General features: G+C 44.5%; 1 protein-coding gene across 5 annotated transcripts in view; it reads left to right on the top strand.

The window, feature by feature from the left end:
• Positions 1–6,691: 6,691 nt before the first annotated feature.
• LOC117389102 (phospholipid-transporting ATPase IH-like) overlaps positions 6,692–23,870 on the top strand; it is a 30,045-nt gene continuing 12,866 nt past the window's right edge. For 4 of the 5 annotated variants that reach the window (XM_033986696.2, XM_055230813.1, XM_055230815.1 and 1 more), the window contains exons 1-14: positions 6,751–7,176; positions 16,422–16,544; positions 16,642–16,731; positions 17,401–17,481; positions 18,030–18,137; positions 19,422–19,550; positions 20,316–20,419; positions 20,525–20,575; positions 20,646–20,710; positions 21,154–21,235; positions 21,321–21,471; positions 22,734–22,931; positions 23,003–23,176; positions 23,656–23,822. In XM_033986696.2, coding sequence (XP_033842587.1) covers positions 7,138–7,176; positions 16,422–16,544; positions 16,642–16,731; positions 17,401–17,481; positions 18,030–18,137; positions 19,422–19,550; positions 20,316–20,419; positions 20,525–20,575; positions 20,646–20,710; positions 21,154–21,235; positions 21,321–21,471; positions 22,734–22,931; positions 23,003–23,176; positions 23,656–23,822 — 1,562 coding nt within the window. In that variant the 5' untranslated portion in view covers positions 6,751–7,137. Of the gene's footprint in view, positions 7,177–16,421; positions 16,545–16,641; positions 16,732–17,400; positions 17,482–18,029; positions 18,138–19,421; positions 19,551–20,315; positions 20,420–20,524; positions 20,576–20,645; positions 20,711–21,153; positions 21,236–21,320; positions 21,472–22,733; positions 22,932–23,002; positions 23,177–23,655; positions 23,823–23,870 lie in introns of all 5 variants that reach the window. The other variant, XM_033986697.2, reaches the window with a different exon arrangement.

Raw genomic sequence — 23,870 nt, 5'->3', positions numbered from 1 at the left:
ACTGTTAAAACTGCTCTGGTCTGCATCCTTTGGTCCTATCCGCACCGTTACGACAGAACGGTCTGGCCACTATGGACCAAGCAGGCTCAGATCCGGACCAGACGCGCCGCCTCACGCACTCTCACCCCGAGGCGGTGCTGGGTCAGCATGAACAATCCATTCGAACTCTATTGGAGCTAAATCAGACATTGTCCCAGCAGGTGGCACAGCTTAACCACCAGGTGGCCGCGCTCCTCGTCACCCCGCCTGCTGCAGCTGGAGCGCCGCCACGCCTCCCGGAGCCGAGAGGCACGGATCCGGAGCCGTATGCTGGACAACCTCACCTCTGTCGCGGATTCCTGTTCCAGTGCGAGTTCATGTTCCAGCAATGCCCTTCTCGTTTCAGCTCGGGGGCCACCAAGATCCGATATATATGTGGATTACTCCGGGGCAGAGCTCTCCAGTGGGCAGAGGCGCGCCTAATGAAGACGTCTGTGGATCGCCTGGATTTTAATGAATTTGTGTCCACGTTTAAGCTGGTGTTTGACCACCCGCACTACCAGGACAATGCTGCCTCCCGGTTATTGACTCTCAGCCAGGGCTCCAGGACGGTAGCGGATTATTCCATTGAATTCTGGACACATGCGGCGGAGCTGGACTGGACGGACAGCGCGCTGCGGGCTGTGTTTGTGCGGGGCCTGAACGAGACTTTGAAAGATGAATTGGTTTCCCGGGACGAACCCCCCGACCTGCGGACCCTCATCTCCCTCACTCACCGTATAGACAACCGCCTACGGGCTCGTCGCCGAGAGAGACGCCGGTCACCGGTCCCGCCGGAGCCACGCGCTGCCCCGCCCCCGCCGGATGAGCCCATGCAACTCGACAGGACCCTTGTGTCGGCCGAGGAGCGTCAACGGAGGCGTCGTCTGGCCGGGGCTTGCCTCTACTGCGGTGAGCGCGGACACTATGTGGTCACTTGCCCAGTTCGGCCAAAAGGGGGGGCCCACCAGTAGCACTGGGAGTACTGGTGGGCGAGCAACACATCCTGGACTCTTCTAATAGACTGCGGCTCAGCGCCACCCTGTGCGTTCGCACAGAGACCTTATGCGTTTCCGCCCTTATCGACTCCGGGGCTGAGAGGGACTTTATTGATGCCCAAGTCGCGGAGCAGCTCGGGGTCTACCTGGAGCCCCTCGAACGCCCCTTAAATGCCCAGGGGCTCAATGGACGTTTTCTGGGGCACATCACTCACATCACAGAACCTGTCACCGTGATTCTGTCCGGCAACCACCAAGAGAACCGTCAGTTTCATGTCCTGTCCTCCTCCGCTTCTCCTCTGGTCCTTGGTTACCCCTGGCTACGCGCCCACAACCCTGTTTTCGATTGGGCCAGGGGCGGAGTTTCGGGCTGGAGTCCCGATTGCCACGCCAAGTGCCTTCGGTCCGCCCTCCCTCCGGCCGGGAGGTCCGTTCCTGTCGCTGATCCGTCCCCAGACACCCCCAATCTGTCCTCGGTGCCTGCTGAATATCACGACCTGGGGGAGGTTTTTAGCAAGAGCAAGGCCCTCTCTTTACCGCCCCACCGCCCATATGACTGCGCCATTGACCTCCTGCCGGGTGCCCCACTACCATCTAGCAGGCTATATAACCTGTCTAGACCTGAACGCGAGTCAATGGAGGACTATATCCGTGGGTCCCTGGCTGCCGGAATCATCCGCCCGTCCACTTCACCCGTGGGAGCGGGGTTCTTCTTTGTGGCTAAGAAGGACAAATCCCTGCGGCCTTGCATTGATTACCGGGGTCTGAACAATATAACTGTAAAGAATAAATACCCGCTTCCCTTACTGGACTCGGCATTTACGCCCCTCCACGGTGCGACCATCTTCTCCAAGTTGGATTTGCGGAATGCGTACCACCTGGTGCGCATCAGGGAGGGAGACGAATGGAAGACGGCCTTCAAGACACCCCTGGGACATTTCGAATACTTGGTTATGCCCTTCGGTCTCACCAACGCCCCTGCCGTATTCCAAGCCCTCATCAACGATGTGCTCCGTGATTTCCTTAACCGATTCGTCTTTGTTTACTTGGATGACATCTTGATTTTCTCGCGGTCCCCCCAGGAGCATCATCAGCACGTTCGCCAGGTTCTCCAGCGCCTCCTCGAGAATAAACTGTTCGTGAAAGCTGAGAAATGCGAGTTTCACGCAGAGGAGGTCAGCTTTTTGGGCTTCATTGTGGGGCGGGGCCAAGTAAGAGCTGACCCTGAAAAGATCCAGGCTGTCACTGAGTGGCCCGTTCCTACCAGCCGGAGACAGCTCCAGAGATTTATCGGCTTTGCCAATTTTTATAGACGTTTCATCCGGGATTTTAGTAGGGTTATCTCGCCCTTAACTAAACTCACCTCTCCTGCTTTGCAGTTTGCCTGGTCTCCTGAGGCGCAGACAGCCTTCGAGAAACTTAAGAGACTATTTACCTCCGCTCCCATCCTGCACCAGCCCGACCCTTCACGGCAATTCATCGTGGAGGTCGACGCCTCCGACTCGGGAGTGGGGGCCGTGCTTTCGCAGAGGTTCGACCCCCACAACCGCCTTTGTCCCTGCGCCTTCTTTTCCCGGCGATTGTCCTCGGCCGAGGTCAATTATGACGTGGGGGATCGGGAGCTCCTTGCCGTAAAGCTGGCCTTGGAGGAGTGGCGCCACTGGCTCGAAGGGGCGGAGCAACCATTCATCGTCTGGACCGACCATAAAAACTTGGAGTACATCCAGTCCGCCAGGCGCCTCAATCCCCGTCAAGCTCGTTGGTCCCTCTTCTTCAGCCGCTTCAACTTTCTCCTCACCTACCGCCCCGGATCTCGGAACGTCAAACCAGATGCCCTCTCCCGCCAGTTCGCCCTGGAGGATAGCCCGGTCACCGCAGAAACAATTATCCCCTCCTCGTGTGTGGTGGCCGCGGTCCATTGGGATATCGAGGACACCGTCCGAGAGGCCCAGACCAACGACCCCGACCCAGGTAACGGCCCTCCAGATAAACTGTTTGTTCCCGATTCTGTCCGGTCTCAGGTGCTCCAGTGGGTCCATGCCTCCCGTTTCGCCTGCCATCCTGGTGCCGGTCGCTCTCTCTCCCTCCTCAGGAGACGCTTCTGGTGGCCCACGATGGACACAGACACCCGGGCTTATGTCGCCGCCTGCCAGGTATGTGCTCGGGCCAAGGCCTCCCACTCACCCCCTTCTGGTCTCTTGCATCCTCTCCCAGTTCCTCGTCGCCCTTGGTCCCACATCGCCTTGGACTTCGTGACGGGCCTTCCCCCTTCCCAGGGGAACACGGTGGTTCTCACCATTGTGGACCGCTTCTCCAAGGCCGCCCATTTCGTTGCCCTGCCTAAGCTCCCCACAGCCAAAGAAACTGCCGACCAGCTGACCAGTCATGTCTTCCGACTCCACGGCATCCCGGTGGACATCGTGTCCGACAGAGGGACCCAATTCACCTCTCAGGTATGGCGGTCTTTCTGCGACAGTTTGGGGGCCACGGTTAGCCTCACGTCCGGGTTCCATCCACAATCTAATGGGCAGACGGAGCGGGCCAACCAAGACCTGGAGTCGGCCCTACGGTGCACAGCCTCCGCCAACCCCGCGACCTGGAGTACTCACCTGCCCTGGATAGAGTACGCTCACAACTCCCTCGTGAGTTCCGCCACTGGTATGTCCCCCTTCGAGGCATCGCTGGGATATCAACCCCCTCTCTTTCCCACGGAGGAGAGGGACCTCGCCGTCCCGTCTGTTCAGCGCCATCTCCAGCGCTGTCGCCGGATCTGGAAGAAGGCCAGGGCGGCCCTTCTTCGGGCTGGAGCGCGCACTAAGGCGACGGCCGATCGCCACCGTGTCCCGGCGCCCGTATACCAACCTGGCCAGATGGTTTGGCTCTCCGCCAAGACGGTCCCGCTGAAGACGGACTCCCGTAAGCTGTCCCCCCGATTCCTGGGACCGTTTAAGATCATGAGGATCATAAATCCATCGGCGGTGCGCCTCCAGTTACCCCCGTCTCTCCGGATTCATCCGACCTTTCACGTCTCCCAGGTTAAACCAGTCCGGACCAGCGACCTGTGCCCTCCGGCCGATCCCCCACCGCCCGCCCGAGTCATTGACGGCCACCCGGCGTTCACCGTCCGCCGCCTGATTGACGTTCGTCGCCGTGGTAGGGGCCTCCAGTACCTCGTCGATTGGGAGGGTTACGGTCCGGAGGAGCGATCCTGGGTGCCCAGGGCACGCATTCTGGACCCCGACATGGTGAGAGACTTCCACCGCGCTCATCCTGACAAGCCTGGGGGTCCACCAGGAGGTGGACCTTAGGGGGGGGGTACTGTCATGATGTCAGTTTTCCCTGTCCTCCCGTGCTCTCTCCCCCTCCCCTACCTGTGTGTCTGGAGCTGGGTGGAGTGCCTGACTCCTCCCGTGCACACCTGGGGTGCATCAGCCTAATCACCACCACCTGCTGCTGAGTACAAGAAGGCTTGGCAGTCTACACTCGGTGCCAGACCGTCCGCGTGTAAAACGTGAATGTTTCTAGCTAAGCTTTGTTATTTGGTACTCTCCTGCAAATGCTCATTTGGATTTATGCACCCTCCAGATTCCTGCCTCCACTCGCCCAGCTCCTGCCGTCACGTTCCAGTCCCGGTATCGCCTCCTGCTCGTCTCGTCTCCGGCTCGTCTCGTCTCCTGCTCGTCTCGTCTCCTGCTCGTCTCGTCTCCTGCTCGTCTCGTCTCCTGTCCGGTCCTGGTCTCTGGTTTGTCGCCCGCTCCCCGCTCTGGTCTTCGTCTGCTCCGCCCGCCCTGGTACCGCACCTGCTTCTATCCCCGTCCTGGTCCTGTCCTGCCCGCCTCTACCTGCACCGCACCCGCCTGACCCGTCTCCCGCTCCCCGGTTCCTGTACCTGCTCTTGTGACCTGTTTAAAGACTGCATTTTCACCGCTGTAAATAAACACTGTTAAAACTGCTCTGGTCTGCATCCTTTGGTCCTATCCGCACCGTTACGACAACTCTGTTTCACACAGCCTAATTCTGTCCCTGCAATGGTCAGTTGATACATTCAGAATACACGTGTGCAGCACAATAGGATCTAGTGTTTGTGCTGACAATAGTACACAGTCAGCTACTCTCTCTGCAACAGGAGCTGTGATAAATACACAAAACATGAGCCAGATGCAGCAATACAAGCTACTACTCAATGGAACATGCTGCTAAGCAAATAGCCTCTCACATCTTTAAGGAGGGAGGACAACAACCTCACAAAGTTTAACCTTACAAAAATGATGGTTTAGAAAGAATGTCTTGTAAATTGTGTATTTAATCAAATTAACATTATTTATTACTTGTTTGGCTACAGGTCTACTCTGTTCTCGAGTAATCTGATGGTGAGATTGTGGGATCCACAAATGAGTGTTGATACAGTGATCTATTCCTCCATGTGATTATAGACATGTGAGATATTAGTGGATATTTTGTGAAATATTTCATGAAGGATCAACTGGCACACACATTAAATATTCACTTATTTCATAATATCCAAGAATGTTTAAAGCAACTGGATCAAAAAGGCACTGAAAGAAAACAAAAGTGTGTGCCCATATGCAGCTGCCCTCAGCCACAGTGAAACAGAAGGAGGGAGTCAACAATGACCCAGTTCTTCCACAGCAATAACCATCCAGCTATAATCACGAGCAGAAAAACATCAACCTTCGCAACACATTCAGGACTGGCCAGTTCAACTACTATCTGTCAACAATAATGTATTTTCTTCTAGGTTCAAATAAAGCTGTGATGTCTGCCCTAAAGCCCTCTGCATTAACCACTAGTGCATACAGGATAGAGCTGAAATATAAACAACCCCTATATGCATTACCAAGTCAGGTCTGAAAGTACTTCATCCTTCATTTATTATTAATAGTGTCTGCTAATTGAATGCCATATGTCCACAAATGAAATGTCTAAGCTAAAGATAACCACACTCTCCTTCCTCTGACAGATGCTTTGTAAGTTTGGATAATCTGTATTTTTTTTTTTTTTCCAAATTAACCGTCGCACTTAGTTACACCAGATTAGGCCTGTGATATCTGTGCTTTGATATAGGATTCTGAGAGATTTTGAGCACAACAGTTATGTAATCTGCATAAACAGCCTGTGTGGGGACCAGATGAGAGGATTCAGTCAGATCACATGACGGGCTGGAGCTGTGGGTGTGTAGTGATGAGGGGTGTCTGACATTTAGAACATGTCAAATGCCGCTGTCTAAATATACTTAAAGGTTAAATATATGGTACACTACTGCAAATGTTAGTACTGAAAAGGGCTGGTAAACATTGGTGTAGTCTATAATGAAGACTATGTTCACCTTTACATGCATTTGCTTTGCTTTAAGTAAAGTATTCATCATTCAAGTATCCAAGAATGTATAAAGGTGATGCTAAATACTTGGAATTTGAAGATTCACCAAGATGAAACAACAATATTAGTGAGATTATGAGGAAAACTGAGCATATACACACACATTCTCAGAACATTACGCCCTGGTTATTACATTTACACCCCTTTACGCACGCATTATGTACTATCATAGTATATCTGACAGCAGGGGTAGTGTTGTGTGGAGGTTTCTGAAGGCGCCAATGGAGCAGAAACCAAATCAGACCATGGAAAATGTGCGCATGCGTGCCTCTGTCGACGTCTCCGGTTGCGCGCAGTGTGTGGACGTTCGCCGCTTTCACCGAAGGACCCACCGCTTTAACACATACACCATGAGGGACCGTTTTAAGCCAGAATAAAACTCACACAGGCCACGTGGAGAAGCAATTCAAGTTACAGCACGGTATAGCGCTTCGACTGGAGGTGAGGGAGCTTCTGAAATGTAGCCAGCGGCCGGAGTGCGCCTGGTGCTGGGCTGGCTGTGCGTCGCTTCACGGCTCCTCATAGGGATGCCATGAAAATCAGTAGAGGCGACTGACTGAGAGAGACTGCAACTACTCCTCGCGTTCACGGACACGGCGGCGGCAGTGGTGGTGGTGGAGCCATGGATACACGCGTAAAAGTCCATGTTAGGTAGCGTTTGCGCACACCTGCAGAGAGTTTGAACGTCTCTGGCGCACGGTTTGTCGCCACCGTCGTGAGGATGGATTTCAGCCGTCTACGGAATATCATCACCAGATACGTAAGGGCCCGTCTGTCAACACAACTGTAGCTCTTACCCCATAATGCCATGTCTGATTTGTTTAGTGAGGATTTAAAATGAGAGCATGCGTTCTGTTTGTTACTGTGATAACATCAATACTGCTTTGAATTGCCACAGACTATAGGCTTTGCAATGTTATTGTGGAGTTGAATGGGGAATTTGCCAGTGGCTACAAATGGACTGATGGTTGGCCAATGTGGAGCATAGAGATGAACTTGGCTGTCCTACTTAGGTTGTTTTTGTAGGCCCCAACGCAAATGCATACTTAACCACCGTGGCATTGATTCCTCTTTGGACATCTCTATGCACTGCAACTGTCTTCAGAAAGTTGCACTGGTTCAACTAAAGTTATACTGGCCTTTTTGTTTGTTTTTTTGGCAGATTTTATGTCATGTAGCCTGCAATGCTCACTGTGTGCTTGAAATAACTTACCAATTGTTATTGCTAAGTTTTCTTTTTTCTATTTTCTTTATCTTTATTTATACAGGGGAACCCAGTGAGAGCACCTTGTCTCTCTTTTTCATGGGTGCCCTGTTTAAAATACAAGACAAGTAGAAAAACAAACAAGTATAGTCCATGTAAAACATTAAAAACTGGTGCAGGTGTTTATATAAAAGTTACCAGACTATTAAATTGCGATTGTGTCACCAGTGTATCCAGTTTTGCGTGTAGTGTATTCCATTTTTGTGAAGCAAAACGGCTAAAATCCCCTCTTTCCCACCTCAATCATAACAATTGGTAAGTTTTAAAAGTTAGTTTGAAGTATCATTGCCTGGCCCTATGACAGAAGTGAAACCATGTGGTCCAAATGGGTTGACTTTGATGATCTGCCAGGATAGGAAGCAGCTGGTTGGTGGGCGGCTGAATTAGGCTGAAAAAGTGTCTTATTGGAACCGGCACTGACAACCCTCATCAAAGTCTGGAGTACGATCACATCTGCTCCATCCTGGGACCCCCCAAGATGACCTCAAAACTGGCTCATGTGGCACCCGATAACCACATGCTATTTCTGTATATTTTACAATTGTTAGTGTAGTGTGTGTGGGTGCTTTTGCAGCAGACATTGTGCATGAAGACTTTGACGAATGCTCTAGCAGTGCTAATATCAGGGGAAATCAGATCTACGACTGAGGCAGGACGAGAATGGTGGAGGGTCATTCAACATTCAACCCATCGTTTCTCACCTCCCTGTCCGGGCTTCTCCCTCTGCGTCCAGCCTTGCCTATGATTAACTAGGCAAGGGATTAATCATTAATTCAATTATCTGGATATTGATTGGGAATCGGATGGATGGGTGATGTACACTTGGGCTCTGGTTTTCTGTGTAGCCCCCATTAACCTCGCCATATTCTCAGCAGCTGCTCTTGTAACGAGTGACAGAGAAGGACGAATATAGCATCAAACAATGCACACAAGTGGTCGTCCTGGACAGAGACGGAAGTACATTTACTTTGAGGGTCAGAGATGACTGCAGTAGAACATGATATTAAATGATGGTCAGGTGAGTTGTCCTTAGCCAAGGGGAGTGCAACTGTTTTATGGAGACTTTGCACTTGCTGTACAGTTTAGAGGCTACAGACAAAAAAAAACCCAAAACACAAATTCTAATTCTGGCATATTTAAAAAGATGTTTCGTAATGCGTTGTCCTGGTAGCAAGTACTACAAGAGGGACTTTATTGGTCTTTTTTGTGGTGAAATCAGTTTTCTGCCCCAAATCATCATACCAGTAAACTCAGGCTTGTATCTGAACATGGAGTCAGAGATTCTTCAGCCAATGTGCTATGAGTGAGTTTGTCTATTTACATTTGATAAAAGCTTAGCCATCACTGTTTTTAAAAAAAATGTGATCTCTCTCTGGATGACATTTTGTGTGGTCAAGGTGAAAATCCCAGTTTTTTTTTTTGTCCGACATACTACATTCGCTCCTGAACGAATACTTCCAGAAATAGTATTTTCTGTAAAAAGTCCTGCGTCATAGCGTTTTGCAGAGTGAATGTTTTAAATGGGGTGTTTGTTGTTACGTAACGTAACCTAAATCTGTTTTGTACCTTTCTTTTAATAACTTGCTGACTTTAAAGATTTCTCACTCTCTTGTTTACCGTATAGAGCAGTGCACGTGTGAGTGGAGTGTGCATGTGCGTGTATCTAGGCCCCTCTCCTGGTCCCTCTTCTGTCTAATAATAGTGTCAGCGTGAGATCTGAAGTGGGCTCTGGACCTTCTGTCATTTTTTCAGAAATAGCTTTGACTCCACCGTAATAGAAAAGCTAACAACAACCATCTAATAATAACAATATGAAAAAATTAGTTTTGGACTTATAAAAAAGAGGTTGTTGCAGAATCTCAACCATGTGTTTTTCAGTTTGTCCCTGTTGTGGCGACTCAAATAGACTGCCACGAACAACACCACCGAGTTTGGGCAGTGAATGAATAATAACATGGACTGGCTAAGTGTGTAAAGTGTTATACTAGTCTGGGGCTGTGTAATTAATAGAATTTTCCTATTTGTAATCGTCAATGATCAGCTTGTTTTTTTAATCAAGAAGTCTACAGTCAAACCTGTCAGTAAAACATGTGGAGCACAGTTCAGAAATTTGTTATTTCTGTGCTAAATGAGCAAAAGTATTGTTTATGTTCAGGAAATTAAAAAAGTGTTTTTAATAAGACTTATCAACTTTCGTTCAATATATGAAAGCTGAAAAAATATATCTGTCACGTGTGCAGTTTCTTTGTAAAAATGTGAAGATTTGGAGTATTTTTTGTGCTAATACTCTAATAAGAGTTGAGCTGTAAAGAGTTAAATAAGTGACTTTTGTGGCTAATTGTTGGTTCTATTCAATGATACTGTTTATTTAAAAGGATTATCTTGCATTATTGTTATTGTGTCAGTAGCATAAAGTAGTTTGAGTAGTCTTGTTTATCGCAGTACATATCTGTAGCAGTATATATCTGTAGTAGTATATCGTAGACGTCTAAAGACAGCCCAGCCCTATATAAATCAATGCCATTTATTTTTAATGCTTCCCTGTCGGACATCGTTGCTTTACATGTAGCTTCCTGTTGCTATAAGTTAACATAAACTTACGACTGCCCATTCGCATTTCTAGTGTCACTCAAACTGTTAAACCAGCAAAGCTCAGTGTCAACTTAACATAGGGCGCCAGTGTTGATTTAAAATAGTGCTTTGAAATGCTAACCAGTTCACTTTTTTACTCTGTATAAGTAGCCACTTGTTATTTCAATTGCCATCTGCATACCCATCATTGCTGTGCCATACTCTGGCTTCCTCTCTCACTGTCCCCCCTTGACCCTGCACCTCACATTCCCCTTATCTACAACTGTAAAGCTGTTATACTTACTTAATCTCAATAGGTAATAGATAGTGGGGCATCTTTGATCTAAAGCGTGCCTGGAGTGCTGAAGAGCCTTAGCGAGGGTTCCAGCAACTTTACAACTCTCTGGTTGGAGCTGAAACAATCTTTTGGTTTACTGTGTGCCACATTAGTGCTTCCTGCTACAAATGTTTAAGGGCAGTCTATTCCTGTCCTCACTCCCCTCTGTGATGGGGCCCCAGTGGGCAGGCAGTGTGTGTGTAAGTGACAAAAACACCTAGCCTGCTGCTGTCCAGTTATAGGGAGAAAACATGGGTCAGTATTAGGGCTATGACAAAGAGCCAAGCTTATTGACAATTGACTGAATGTCCATCTTGATAAAAAGGTTTGATTAATTGGAGACCTTGTCAATAAATGGTCCGCTATAAGAATGCTTCCTATAACAAACGGTGTAATGTTTGTATTAGAATGCTATTTAGCATTAAAATGTTGGCAAAATGAGGATAACTATTCTGATAGTTGGAGGAGAGGGAGGGCAGAGAAGTAGCAGAGCTGGATTAAAGCCTTACGTAACGTCGGTTACCGCGAGTCAAACGGGATACGGCGCTGGGGCCACAACAATTCCATCTTAAAAAAGCACTTTGCCTTTGATGTTCTTCCCAGTCTACACTATACTTGTCATACAAATGAGGCAGGCGTTAGTAGCAGTGTTTCTGAACTGTTTTTGGTAAACTGTCTCTTATAAATAACATTGCTTTGAAAAATGCACCTAAGACCCCACAATGTAGTCATCTTCCAAGACTTAATGTTTGTGGAATAAATATTGCAGTGTTTTAGGGTTTTTTTTGTTTTGTTTTTTTGGCTTGTCTCCAAAGTGTAACAGATTAGCCCTGGCCTAGACCCAACCTTCCAGACTTTTATAGAAAATGGTGCAGTTCATATTCTGTATTACTGGCAAAGCAAAAGTGTATTGTCAAATTGCTTTTTGAATTTGGCCCTATGAATACCTTATATATTCCTTTGGACTTGGGACAAATTGTAATTTCTTTTGCCTTGCTAGATGGTGTATTGTTATTGTGATTAATAGAGTAGTACTGGATGTTGAAGTGCATTAACAGAGTACATACATCAAACTTAAAAACTGAATTTGGATTAACCACCAATTTAAAAAAATATATACAAAATGACTTTGTATTACCCTTCTGAGGCCACAGCTTTTAGTGTCCAGGGCCATGTTGGGTAGGTTTTATACTGGATGGGTGCCCTTCCTTAACCATTCTCATTTATCTGAGCTTTAAACTGGAAGCAAGGCATGGAAGTATTTTTTATATTTTATTTTACAACACATTGGTGCTCTACAGTGGGGTCACTTGATGGATGAAACTGCAAATAATTCTATCACTGTCAGCCTTAAATCTCCAGCAGAGGCCGATATTTTGTTTGGCCGACCACCTACCTCCATATGCATGAAGAACATGAAGAACATAGCTTTATTTGAACACTTAATTCCAGAGAGGGCGTTGCAATAATGTGACTACACTGGTCTTTGAATTTAGTACAAACTGATTCACAGCCTTGTCTTACTACAAACTAGAGTCGTTCATTTGGCTAAAATTACCCAAATCTGCCCTACATATCGGCCCAAAAATATCGACAGAGCCCAATTGCGTCAGTTTCTCTGAATCCCAAACAGTCGTTATCGCCATCAGCCATGGAAAAACCCATATCGATCGATCTCGAGATGGAATTATGGTCGTTGTTATTCACTGCAAAAATCCCCCTTCAAAGGTTAAACATTTGTCAGCTTTCCAAAGTGTAATGAAGTGTAAAAGTTCTCATTATATAATGATATAACCTGTTAAAGAGCTTTCATAACTAAAACTGTTCTCGGAGGGTCTAACATCTGCTGCCGCGGCCTGCCTCGTGTCTGTGTGTTGTGTAATTACATTTCGGCCTCGTCCATGAGTAGTTCATTAAGGAAGAGCTCAGTCAGAGGAACTTGATCTGTGGGTTAATGAGGGGGACAGCTCAACATGGTCAGTGTGTGTCCAGGGCACAGAGGCAGGAGATAGGACGAAACACAAACCATTTAATCAGGGCCCTATAATGACACTGTTTAATTTTATTATGTCTTTGACACAGGAAGGACCCCCCTGATGTACACGGCTATAGTACATCGGATTACACAACCATAAGTTTGGACATACCCTCTCATTCATTCCTCAGTGTTTTTTCTTTCCTTTAGTTTTACTGCTTTCTACATTTTAGATACATAGAGAAGACGACATATATATGAAGCGAGATATATGGAATTATATAGCAAAGAAAAAAATGTATTAAATAAAAGTGTATTAAAGCAAAGTGTGGCTGCTTTGAAGATTTGGATGTACATTAAAAAAAGGATAGTTATTTAACTTTTTTTCTTTGTACATTTTAGATACACACAGTAGACATCAAGTATATGAAGAAAAATATATGGAATTAGCAAAATAGTAACAAAAAAATATTATATGAGGATGTGTTCAAACTTTTAACTTGCAGTGTACGTGAATACAACCCTGTAAAGTGAGTACTTTTATAGCACAGACGGTGTACAATGAATGCTTGCTTCTACTTGTTTGATGCAACATGGTCAAAATTATCAAAAATCAAGGTGGTAATCAGTTAGGACTGGGCAGTTATTTGAAAGATTGAGAAAATTGTGAATTAGTCAAGTCTAATTGTCTGTCATATAGTTGAGTTTTAGAATCAAGAGGTTTATAGCCAGTCCTCTCTCAGTAAAAGCATTTGATTTCACTGGCAAAGACCATGGCACAACAATGGTATGGAGAGATGCGGAGGCTGTAGAGACTCAGGGGCTCTGTCTCAGGAGATTAGCCCAGCTGATTCAAGACCATCCTCCCCCCTCCTCTCTGTAGATGCTGAGGTCTTTGGGCTGAAAGATGAACTAGAGACATGGGGTGGGAGGGAGGGGTCATGAGAGCAGAGGCAGGCGGTGTTACCGGGATAGGCTTGTATAAATAGGGCTTCTGGGTAATTAGAAGTGTGGTTGAGGTGAGCTGTTGTTCACTGGAGAAGAGCAGCAGGAGGAGGCTGAGATGTGGTCGTGCTGCTGAATCTCTGTTAATCATATTCACTCCATGTGGCTTGGAGCAGAGTTCTAACTGTGGAAGCGAAAAACAGTGTTAAATGGCAGTGATTAAACATTTATATGGTTTTGTATGTTCATAAACTCAATGCCACGAGCCATTTTTATTTCGTTTTTGAATAGACAGCATAAAATTGAAGCAATAATCAAAACCGATCAATATGAGGGGGGAAAAAAACAATTTTTTCCCATATGGCTCAATCCTATAATCAATATTCAAGCTAGTATTGAAACGAAATACTCCTCAAAGGTTTCTGCTACATTTTCATAGGACATTCAATAATGACTAAAAATATTCAAATGGAAACAACAGAGTGTTTATAATGAGACTACAAAAACAAAAAATTCCTTATTAGGTTTTATAAGTCACTACTGGGTGCTAACTAAACACAAATATGATACAGGATGGGGGTACGTTCCACTGTTAAAAGGCTGTAAATTAACATGTAAAGTGAGCGCCCACTTGGAAATCCTTAGCACCTTCTTAGCTCCTCCAACCTAAAATATATGGCACCACCCCTGCAAGACGATTGTGGTTGTGCTGACTTGTGAAGTTTCTCCCATCATTCAAACAAATCAAATGAATCAGTACATTTATTTTTAGCCTACCCTGCTGTGAGTGTATAGTGACTTGTCCCTGTATCACCCTCCCAACTACCTGGCCACTGTCCACAACGATAGGCTCCAGCCACTCGCGACGGAAACAAGTGAATGATCAGTCTGTGCTCAGCCAATCACAGCAGCGTTTGGAAAAGTGCTAAGAGCAAGTTTTCCTGAAGGTTATTACATTGGCACAATCTCAACACCTAACTTTGACTCACTGTTGGAATCACCCTTAACCCGTGTACAGTGGTGAAAATCTATGTAATAGTGGTCCGATATTTAGTGTTACCAAATCCCCACACAGGCCTGTCATCTCCTGTTGAAGATTAATGATGATGTAAGAGTAGTCTCATTGCCCAAAGCTCTTTTTTCTGTTGTTAATAAAGACAAAGCTTTCGTGTCCCGCAACCGACCAGCCAGCCACTTTGTCTGATGGAACCGAGCAGTGAAGAGGGAACTGTGGAACTGGGCTGGATACGGATCAGTGGGGATTAATGATCAGATAACTAGAGTCCACAATGAAATCTCTCCACGTCGTTCTCTATCTCTGTCCTCCGCTGTCACACTGCAGAGTGAGACACGCTCAGTCCAAAGATACAAGGAACAATGGGGAGGAAATAGAACTACCAAGAATATGACAGGATCAGAATCTGCTGACGGCAGATCTGTGGAATAACAGGTGTGGGGATGAAGTCGTATCACGATCTCTGCCAAAAAGGCCAAAAGTACGCATGCATGGGCTCATGTCAATAAAGGAAAGGAAATATTTCTGTATTTATTGTTTTAAAGGAGGGATTTGAAACTTACACTTGTACCAGTCCAAGTTTGAACATACAGTACTCTCTCATTCAGTGTTTTTTTTTGTTTATTTTGTTTATTTTTATTTTCTTTCTACATTATAGATGCATATGGCAGACATCAACAATATGAAACAAGGTCACTATCTGCAGGATTTGAATATATATATATATATATACACACACACACACACACACACACACACACACACACACACATTTTATTTTTAAACTGCTCATACTGCACTAATCATATTAGCCATCCATATTCACTTTGTTTTGTTTCTGAGCAGTAGTGTCATTTTAATCTGGGATATCTGTTGTTTCCTAAATCCTCTATTCCCTTCATCATTATCCATCTTTCATTTCAGTGGATCCCCGGTGCCATGCCAGTCCTCTCGTGTTTTGGAGGGTCTCTGGTCTGTTGACGTTGTTGGCTGCATGTGTCTATTTCTGCTCTAGTGCCAACTGCCTGTTAATCACTGTTACTATGTTTGGCCACACTTGCGTAGGTTATTAGATTTCCCAAAAGAAGGATTGATTTGTTCTCTTTTAATCTCAAAGTAGGGCACTAGTTTGGGGGTTTGATTGCTTGGCCCAAATGCATTTAAGGTCCTGGCATTTGTATACTCTGCCCCAGCCAAAATGTGGAGGACATTTAAAGCAGTTTGGTGTTCTGAAGGGCTTGTTTCTGCTGGTGATCATCAACAAATTTGCATTTCTTAGTGTCAGAATAATATTTCCACTTAAACTGGATTATGACAGTTCTAGAAAATGGCAGAATAAAACTGAACAGATTTTGGGGTCCCTTGAGTCCCAAGCACTCACATCCCACCACAGTACACTCTAATGAAGGACACCTTGAAAAAATATTTGCAGTGCTGAACTCCCAGAATGCACTTGTTATCCCTGAGGAGGCACTTAGTACTAATATTGTGCAGGTAAGAGATGAGCAAAGATGGAAAACTCTGAACATATAATTCAATATGCTCTATTATTTTATTTCCAAGTCTCTGAATAGACAAAATAAAAAAAATACAGACTGCAGGCAGGTCCTGGAAGAGCTAAAAAGAAAAATGACAAATCTGCTCTTGTGTGACTCAGAGCTGCTTCCGCCTCCACACATCAACATGTACTTATCCTTCAGTCTGTGCCCTTTCATAATATGTGCCATTTTCTACTTGGTTGCACTAGAAAAATATCCATAATGATTCAATCATTGTAGAAATAGTGGGCTAATGATCATAATATCTAGGTTATAGGCGCACAACAAACTCCCTTGGATGAAGAATGTGTTAACCCATTTTATTGCTACCTGTAATGCTATTTATATCTGTTCTTGCAGTGTGTGGGGGAGGAGAACTGGGTGGACAATCGGACGGTGTACATTGGGCACAAAGAACCCCCACCAGGAGCCGAGGCCTACATCCCTCAGCGTTACCCCGACAACCGCATAGTCTCCTCCAAGGTGACACCCCACGCACTACTGTTATTTAAACCTTTATCAGTCCAACTCTGTATTAAGGTAAACATCACTCTTTCTAATTGTACCTCCTGTCTTACAGTATACTTTCTGGAACTTCATCCCAAAAAACCTGTTTGAGCAGTTTAGAAGAATAGCAAACTTCTACTTCTTGGTCATATTTCTGGTCCAGGTATGTATTCAGTCAATTATTTAAATATTATAATGTCTGAATTAGAGATGCACTGATCCAGCTTTTTCAGTTCTGATACCGATATCGATACTTTGACTTTAAATATCTGCTGTTACCCAATATGAACCAATATCAGTGTACGGAGAGAAAGTGACATAAGGTGTTACACAGCACAGGAGACACAATTGTGTTATGTAATTTTGCAGTTTATCCTTCAAATAACCATGAAGAAAGGTTCAAACATATGAAAAGTTGTAGGACAAAATCGGCCTGTAAATATTCCTATTACATCCAGTTAAAGACCCAACCAGGATATTGGCTTTATCAATATTATCGATACTTGGAATGGAATCGATACTTGATCCAGCAAATTTTTCAGCATCTGCACTGATATTTGATACCTGTATTGATATCGATGCATCTCTAGCTTATAGCAACATTAACATCCTTCTTCAAGCATGGCTGGGCATTGTTGTTTCATCTTTAAAAGTAAAAACTCCTAATACTACTATATTAAGGGTTAAATAATCAGTAATTGCCCCCATCTTTATAATGTAATTATGTCTCTCTTGAATGTATCATACTAATTATTGTGTATTTGTCTTCTTTTTCCCTTTCCTCTCCCTCCCTCTGTAACCCTCTTCCTCTCTTCTTCTCTGTACCCTGCAGCTCATCATCGACACCCCCACCAGTCCCATCACCAGCGGCCTGCCCCTCTTCTTTGTTATCACTGTCACTGCCATAAAACAGGTAGGACACACACAAATGCGCTCACGTTTCTCGGAAAATATTTCTCGTTCTGCCTCATTCTCTTCCCATCTCCAAACACACTCTGCGGTCCATCAGCGGGCCGCTCTATTATCCGCGTATACACATTCCTCTCCCAAGCCAAAGGACATGCCATTGAATCTGTCTGGTGATGTGAGAAATATGATAATGAATAGTCTCCTCTGTTAATCACTCTCGCTGAGCGTCCCGTGCCCCTGGGACATGCATATCCTCTTGCCCGTCCCGTACTGAGGGATGGCCCACTGTGGGTGATAGATGGATCTGTTCTGGCTAAGGAAGCCTGAGTTTTCTCTGGACATAAATCTAAAACCTGGCATATCGGCTACAAATCCAGGAAGCGGCCGCTAAACTCATGAAGTGCAATCCTAGTTAATTATAGCCTATGACTTTCACCTCTCCCCCTGATATTTGACTGCGCCTTGGCCTCATTCACAGATGCAATAATCTATACTCTCATTTTCTCTTTTGTTCTTCTTCACTAATTCGCTCTCCCGCTCCAACCCTCTCAGGGTTACGAGGACTGGCTGAGACACAAGGCGGACTGCTCGATAAATGAATGTCCAGTGGACGTGGTGCAACGGGGGAAGGTGGTGAGGACACAGAGCCACAAGCTGCGGGTAAGACTGGCCTCATTAGAGCGCTACAGCACCTGGGGCCACAAAGCAACACTGCTAAACTCACACTTCTATAACCCTCACATACACAGCTCTCTGCGGCCCGCTTCAACTTTGTTTTTCTCTTTCCTGTCTTTCCTGTGCTTTTCCACCAATTAATTGCCCCAGAAGTGTGGGAGAGGAGAGAGTATCCTGTGGGGTTTGTGGAGTCCCAGGACACATACAGGGACTGATGTGTTTCATAAATTTGAATGTTCTGTCATCATCCACTGATGCGCTCTTATGTCACTCTGATGCAACACAAATCAGAGCATGGCCATTGGCTCAGTCTAATACTTGAAAATGCTCAGTGATAATCCTCTGGATTTGTATGGCATAAAACCACAATTTTATTGTTTTTATGGTGAGTGCCATGCTTCTTCTAGAGATGAATGTATGGAATATTTATAAATGTATTTAAATCATACAGCAGATCATAAATTACTTAAAATCTAACATCTTGGAAGTTGCACAAATAGTTTCATTTTTATCTTGTTATTTTCATTGTGTGTGTGCCATGGCTCCACGAGCCGCTGCCTCCTCTTTGGCATTATGGAGTTTCTTGTTTGGTCCAATGTTGCATGAGACTCCGTCTGCTGTAGTTACTTTCCTTTTACCGGAGGACATTGTAGTTGTTTTCATATTAAAATTCCATGAATGAAACTGGGCTTGTTGTGAGAATGCATAATGTAAGTTTCTGACTCAGCTCTTATGCAGATGTATAGATAGAGTCCATTTTAGGTTAGTTTTGTGTCTGTGCTATTTAATAGGTCCAGGTACACTGGATTCTGCTGCGTCTGCTGCTTCAGTCAAATGAGCACGTTGTGGTGCTGGGGTTAGTGCAGGTTGCTGTAGCTGTGCTTTTCCCCCTCTTCTTTTAGATTAAAATATGTCCTGTTTTTCTTCTACCTTGTCATTTTGTGTACTGCAGTTTCTCAGTACCTGAGATCAAACGGAAGGGATTAGAATAGGATACGGAGCAGGAATAATGATGAATATATTAATCATGCAAAATCAGAGTGTGTGTCATGTGTTTGGTCACCGTGGAGATGGGATTTAACCAAGCTAAAGCTGCTCCACTCTCATAATCCGTTATGCAACTTCACAATCCTTTTGAAAAAAAGGGAAAATGAAAGAATGAGCAGGTTTTGACTGTGTTGACTTAAATATCCACTGGCGGCAGTGCTCATTTATTATTGATCTTAAAGCTATTATGCTATTTTTATTTGGCTGTTATTGCTCTTCCAGGTGGGGGATGTGGTCATGGTGAGGGAGGATGAGACGTTCCCATGTGACCTCATCCTTCTCTCCTCCAGTCACCATGATGGGACCTGCTATGTCACAACAGCAAGTCTGGATGGAGAGTCCAGTCATAAGGTACCAGAGCTAATACAACATTTTATTTGACCACATTTGGAGCATAATTCAAAACACATATACAAACATTTCAGTATAGGTTTCTTTGTCAGTTTTCTTTTTTTTTTGAAAAGTTCAGAAAATACTTAAATAATGTGTGAGTCACTAAGAAATCACAATATGGTTTGCCAACACCTGCAGTATATGATCTGTATTTGTCTGTTTTTAATAAGGGATCTGGAATAAAGATGAATTCAATGTAAATGTATGCCTTAACATCCATACGATTTTTTTATTTTTTTTTCACTAATTGGAGGTCTTATTTCACATACCATTTTTGGCAGTGCAGTAATGATTTTGTAGTCATAGTAATAGTGTCATAGTAGTCGCAGTGTCTTCAGTAATAATACATAAAGAAGCATGTAGATGTCTTTTGTCTGTCAATATCCATCACCATCGCACACTCAACTACACGCGTGGCTGATCCGCTGTCACTGCAGACGCCTCCGCAATTGCACCCGGCCCCCTCCATCCTTCACCCTCGCCCCCCTTCCTCCACCCACACCTCCACGCTCCCACCCCTTTTCACCCGCCAATGTGGCCATCCTCGCTGTATGTCGTCTGGTGTTGCCCCGGAAGGCAGCTCTCAGTCTCGCCTCCCGTCTTCTCCCAGTCATTTAGTCTAGCTGCTGGGGGCCGTTCTGAGGAGTCCGGTGAACCCTGCTCTCATTAGTGGGTGAAGTCTGACATTTTCTCTCTGTTGTCCTTCTCCTCCTCTTCCTCCAGACCTATTATGCTGTACCAGATACCATGGCCTTTAGAACTGAGCAGGAGGTGGATTCTCTACATGCCACTATTGAATGTGAACAACCGCAGCCTGACCTCTACAAGTGAGTGTGACATGCCGTCGTTAATGCACCTTTGTACACCCATCAGACATATTACATGCTCTTCCACTATGGCCATTTTCCTAATTGAAGTTCGCTGTTCTGTAGATTCGTGGGACGCATCAATATCTACAAGGACAAAGAGGAGCCTGTGGCGAGGTGCGTATTGTGCTCGGTGATTACATCGTTGTACTAAGATAACAACTAAACTATTCTTTTAACCTTGTAGACCACTTGGAGCAGAAAATCTACTTCTTAGAGGAGCAACATTGAAAAACACACAACATATTTATGGTAGTAATGGACAGTTTATTTCACCTTATAGTAGAGATGGACCGAGGTTTTTTTTTCATGGGTGATTGTTTAGAATTCTGAGAAACCGATGGCTCTGTTAAAATTACATCATTTGGGGAAGATAATCCAAATAGGTCCTACTTATTGTCCTAAAAATATCAACTTGCTAGGAACTCACCCACAGCCCATTTTTCATAACAAACCCATAAGAGATGTGCAGTCACATTTTGAGAAGTTGTCCCTTTGCACTTAAGTGTTCAAATAAAGTTCTATGGGTATTTTTAGGCTGTAGATTACCCAAAACTAAATATCGACCTTTAGTGGACAATTAAGGCCGATATACTAAAAAGTCCAAATATCGGCCTGATCGGTCCATCTCTACAATATAGTGATGTATATGGTGTAAATTCATGTCTTTATTTTGTTTATTTTTTTACCTTCAGCTGTTGCAGTCTACACTGGTATGGAGACTAAGATGGCACTAAACTACCAGTCCAAATCTCAAAAGCGCTCAGCTGTTGAAAAGTACGATTGATTCTCTTTATGTGTAAATTGATCTTCCATTATAGCGGTGGTCTGTTTTCGTGACCTTTGCTTCTTCTCGCTGCAGGTCCATGAATGCTTTCCTTATTGTGTATTTGTGCATCTTAATAAGTAAAGCAGTAATCAACACAGTTTTGAAGTACGCCTGGCAGTGGTCACCTGACAGAGATGAACCCTGGTACAACCATCGGACAGAGCACGAGCGCCAGAGACATGTGGTATTTACACTATTTTATATCCTTAAAACGTTCTCAACTAATCGTATTTCTAACATTGTCTTCTGTCATAGTAAATAGCTTTATGTCCCTTTTCACTTCATCCATACATTCTTGGCAAGGCAAGTTTATTTGTATAGCACAGTTCATACATAAACTAATTCTAAGTGCTTAGAAGACGTTAGAACCACAATACAACAAATCAAAACATAAATAAATACACAAATAATCATAAAATGTACGTGAAAAGAGAAGAGTGCAGAATAAAACCTTTCAATCATGTGAACAGCTAAACAGAACTGTTTTGAGCCTGGATTTAAACATTGTCAAAGTAGAGGCCTGTCTCACATCTTCAAGTTCCAGCTTTTAGCTGCATAAAACTGAAGCTGATATCCCATGTTTAGTTCTGACTCTAGGCACCAGCAGGAGCCCAGTCTCTGAAGTCCTCAGAGTGCGAGATGGTTCATATGGCACTAACATGTCAGAGATGTACTTTGGTGTTAGGTCATGGAGAGACTTGCTGCAGAGCTGCTTTTAAAGTCTATTCTTCCTCAAGGCCCCCACTCTGCAGCTCTAACGTCTTGCTGCTGTCCTGTTGATATATCATCATTGTCCCACTTCAAACATTTTAGTCCATTCTCTTTGACTTTTTTGCTAAAACAAACACCCAACACAAACATGACCTAACTGTCTATTCCAAATCTTGTACATCCTTGTCCTTGTAAAGGTTTGCTGACTTTGCTCTTGTAAATGAGTACATTTTTTCCCACCAACATCCAAAAATAATTTGTCAAACTGCTTACTATTTCTCCATGTACAATTATGAACAATTTTATTGATAGTAAAAGAAAAAAAACAAACAAACTGAAACTAGTTTCACCAACTGACACAAATTTTTATATTACTATGGATCATACCTGGACGACTGAGGGATTACACAGACATCTATTTTATCACTAGGAAACCCAGAAGACAGTAGTCTGAAAGCTGCTCTTAAGCTGAACTCATCCCTAAAATGCCTGCATTTGAATACAAGCAATGTTTCTAAGGATTTGGGAGCTAGGAACTTGTTAAAACGTACTTATTTTCGTGGTTTGAAAGTGAGGTAAAGAAGCTTTAATGTTGTCTATCTCTGGTTCTTGCTCCAGTCGTTTCCATGCCACTACCCTAAACAACATTGTTTGCCTCACTTTGATTCTCACTGAAACACCTGACATCATTCAACCCAAAACAACATGTTTAATAGTTGTTCTTATTTTCCTCAGGTCATCCGAGCATTCACAGACTTCCTGGCGTTCATGGTGCTGTTTAACTACATCATCCCCGTGTCCATGTACGTGACTGTAGAGATGCAGAAGTTCCTTGGCTCCTATTTCATTACATGGGATGAGGACATGTTTGACGAGGAGCTGGGGGAGGGAGCGCAGGTCAACACTTCAGACTTGAATGAAGAACTCGGGCAGGTGTGTAACTCGGGCAAGCTTTCATATGATTCAACTATCCATGTGTAAATATCTGTGTGTCTGCCTCCCAGGTGGAGTATGTGTTCACTGATAAGACGGGCACCCTGACAGAAAACAACATGGAGTTTATCGAGTGCTGTGTGGATGGGAACGTCTACATTCCACATGCCATCTGTAATGGCCAAATCCTCAGCGCCGCCTCCAGTATAGACATGATTGATTCTTCTCCTGGAGGATACCGGAGAGTAAGCATATGTTTATCTAAATAAAACATTCCCAAAGCCATTTTCATTTAATTAGCCAAGATGCAATCAAAGATGTCAGTCATTTTTTTCTATTATTAAAGTTTTTTCACAAATGGATGCCTTTGGGTTAAAACTAAGTTCTGTTAAACAAATACATTTTTTTTCTTAGACTCTGCACAGAAATGAATTTACTGGTGCACAAAAAGTGATGAGCGCTGCTTTTGTTGGGGCCATAGCAGTGATTTATTACGATTTAATTGAAGAAAAGTGCAGTGAAAGCATATGGGCTTGAGTCTAACTTTGATGAACAGGAAGAAAAGAAAGGTCTGCAAAAAAAACATATTAGATATACATAGATGAAACAGTGTTGCTACATACAGCACTATTAATATCTTCAATAAAATATGAAAGGGGAACTAAAAACTGCTTTGTCCTAAACCCATGCACAGTTTTATAAAGTTTCTTTTCTTTCTGTGCAGGAACATGAGGATTTGTTTTTCCGGGCACTGTGCTTGTGTCACACGGTTCAGGTCAAAGAGGAAGAGACAGTGGACGGCATCAAGAGAGGCATCCACCAAGGCAGACCCACCTCCTTCTACATCTCCTCCTCACCCGATGAGGTCGCTTTAGTGGAGGGAATGAAAAGGTGCACACACTGCTGTCAGACTCTTGAAATAATGTTTTACTCAACACA

The sequence above is a fragment of the Periophthalmus magnuspinnatus genome, chromosome 21, assembly GCF_009829125.3.
Source record: "Periophthalmus magnuspinnatus isolate fPerMag1 chromosome 21, fPerMag1.2.pri, whole genome shotgun sequence".
In the NCBI taxonomy this organism is placed as follows: Eukaryota; Metazoa; Chordata; class Actinopteri; order Gobiiformes; family Gobiidae; genus Periophthalmus; species Periophthalmus magnuspinnatus.
Note: the sequence above shows the minus strand (reverse complement) of the source record. Positions and strands in the feature narration are given on the sequence as shown.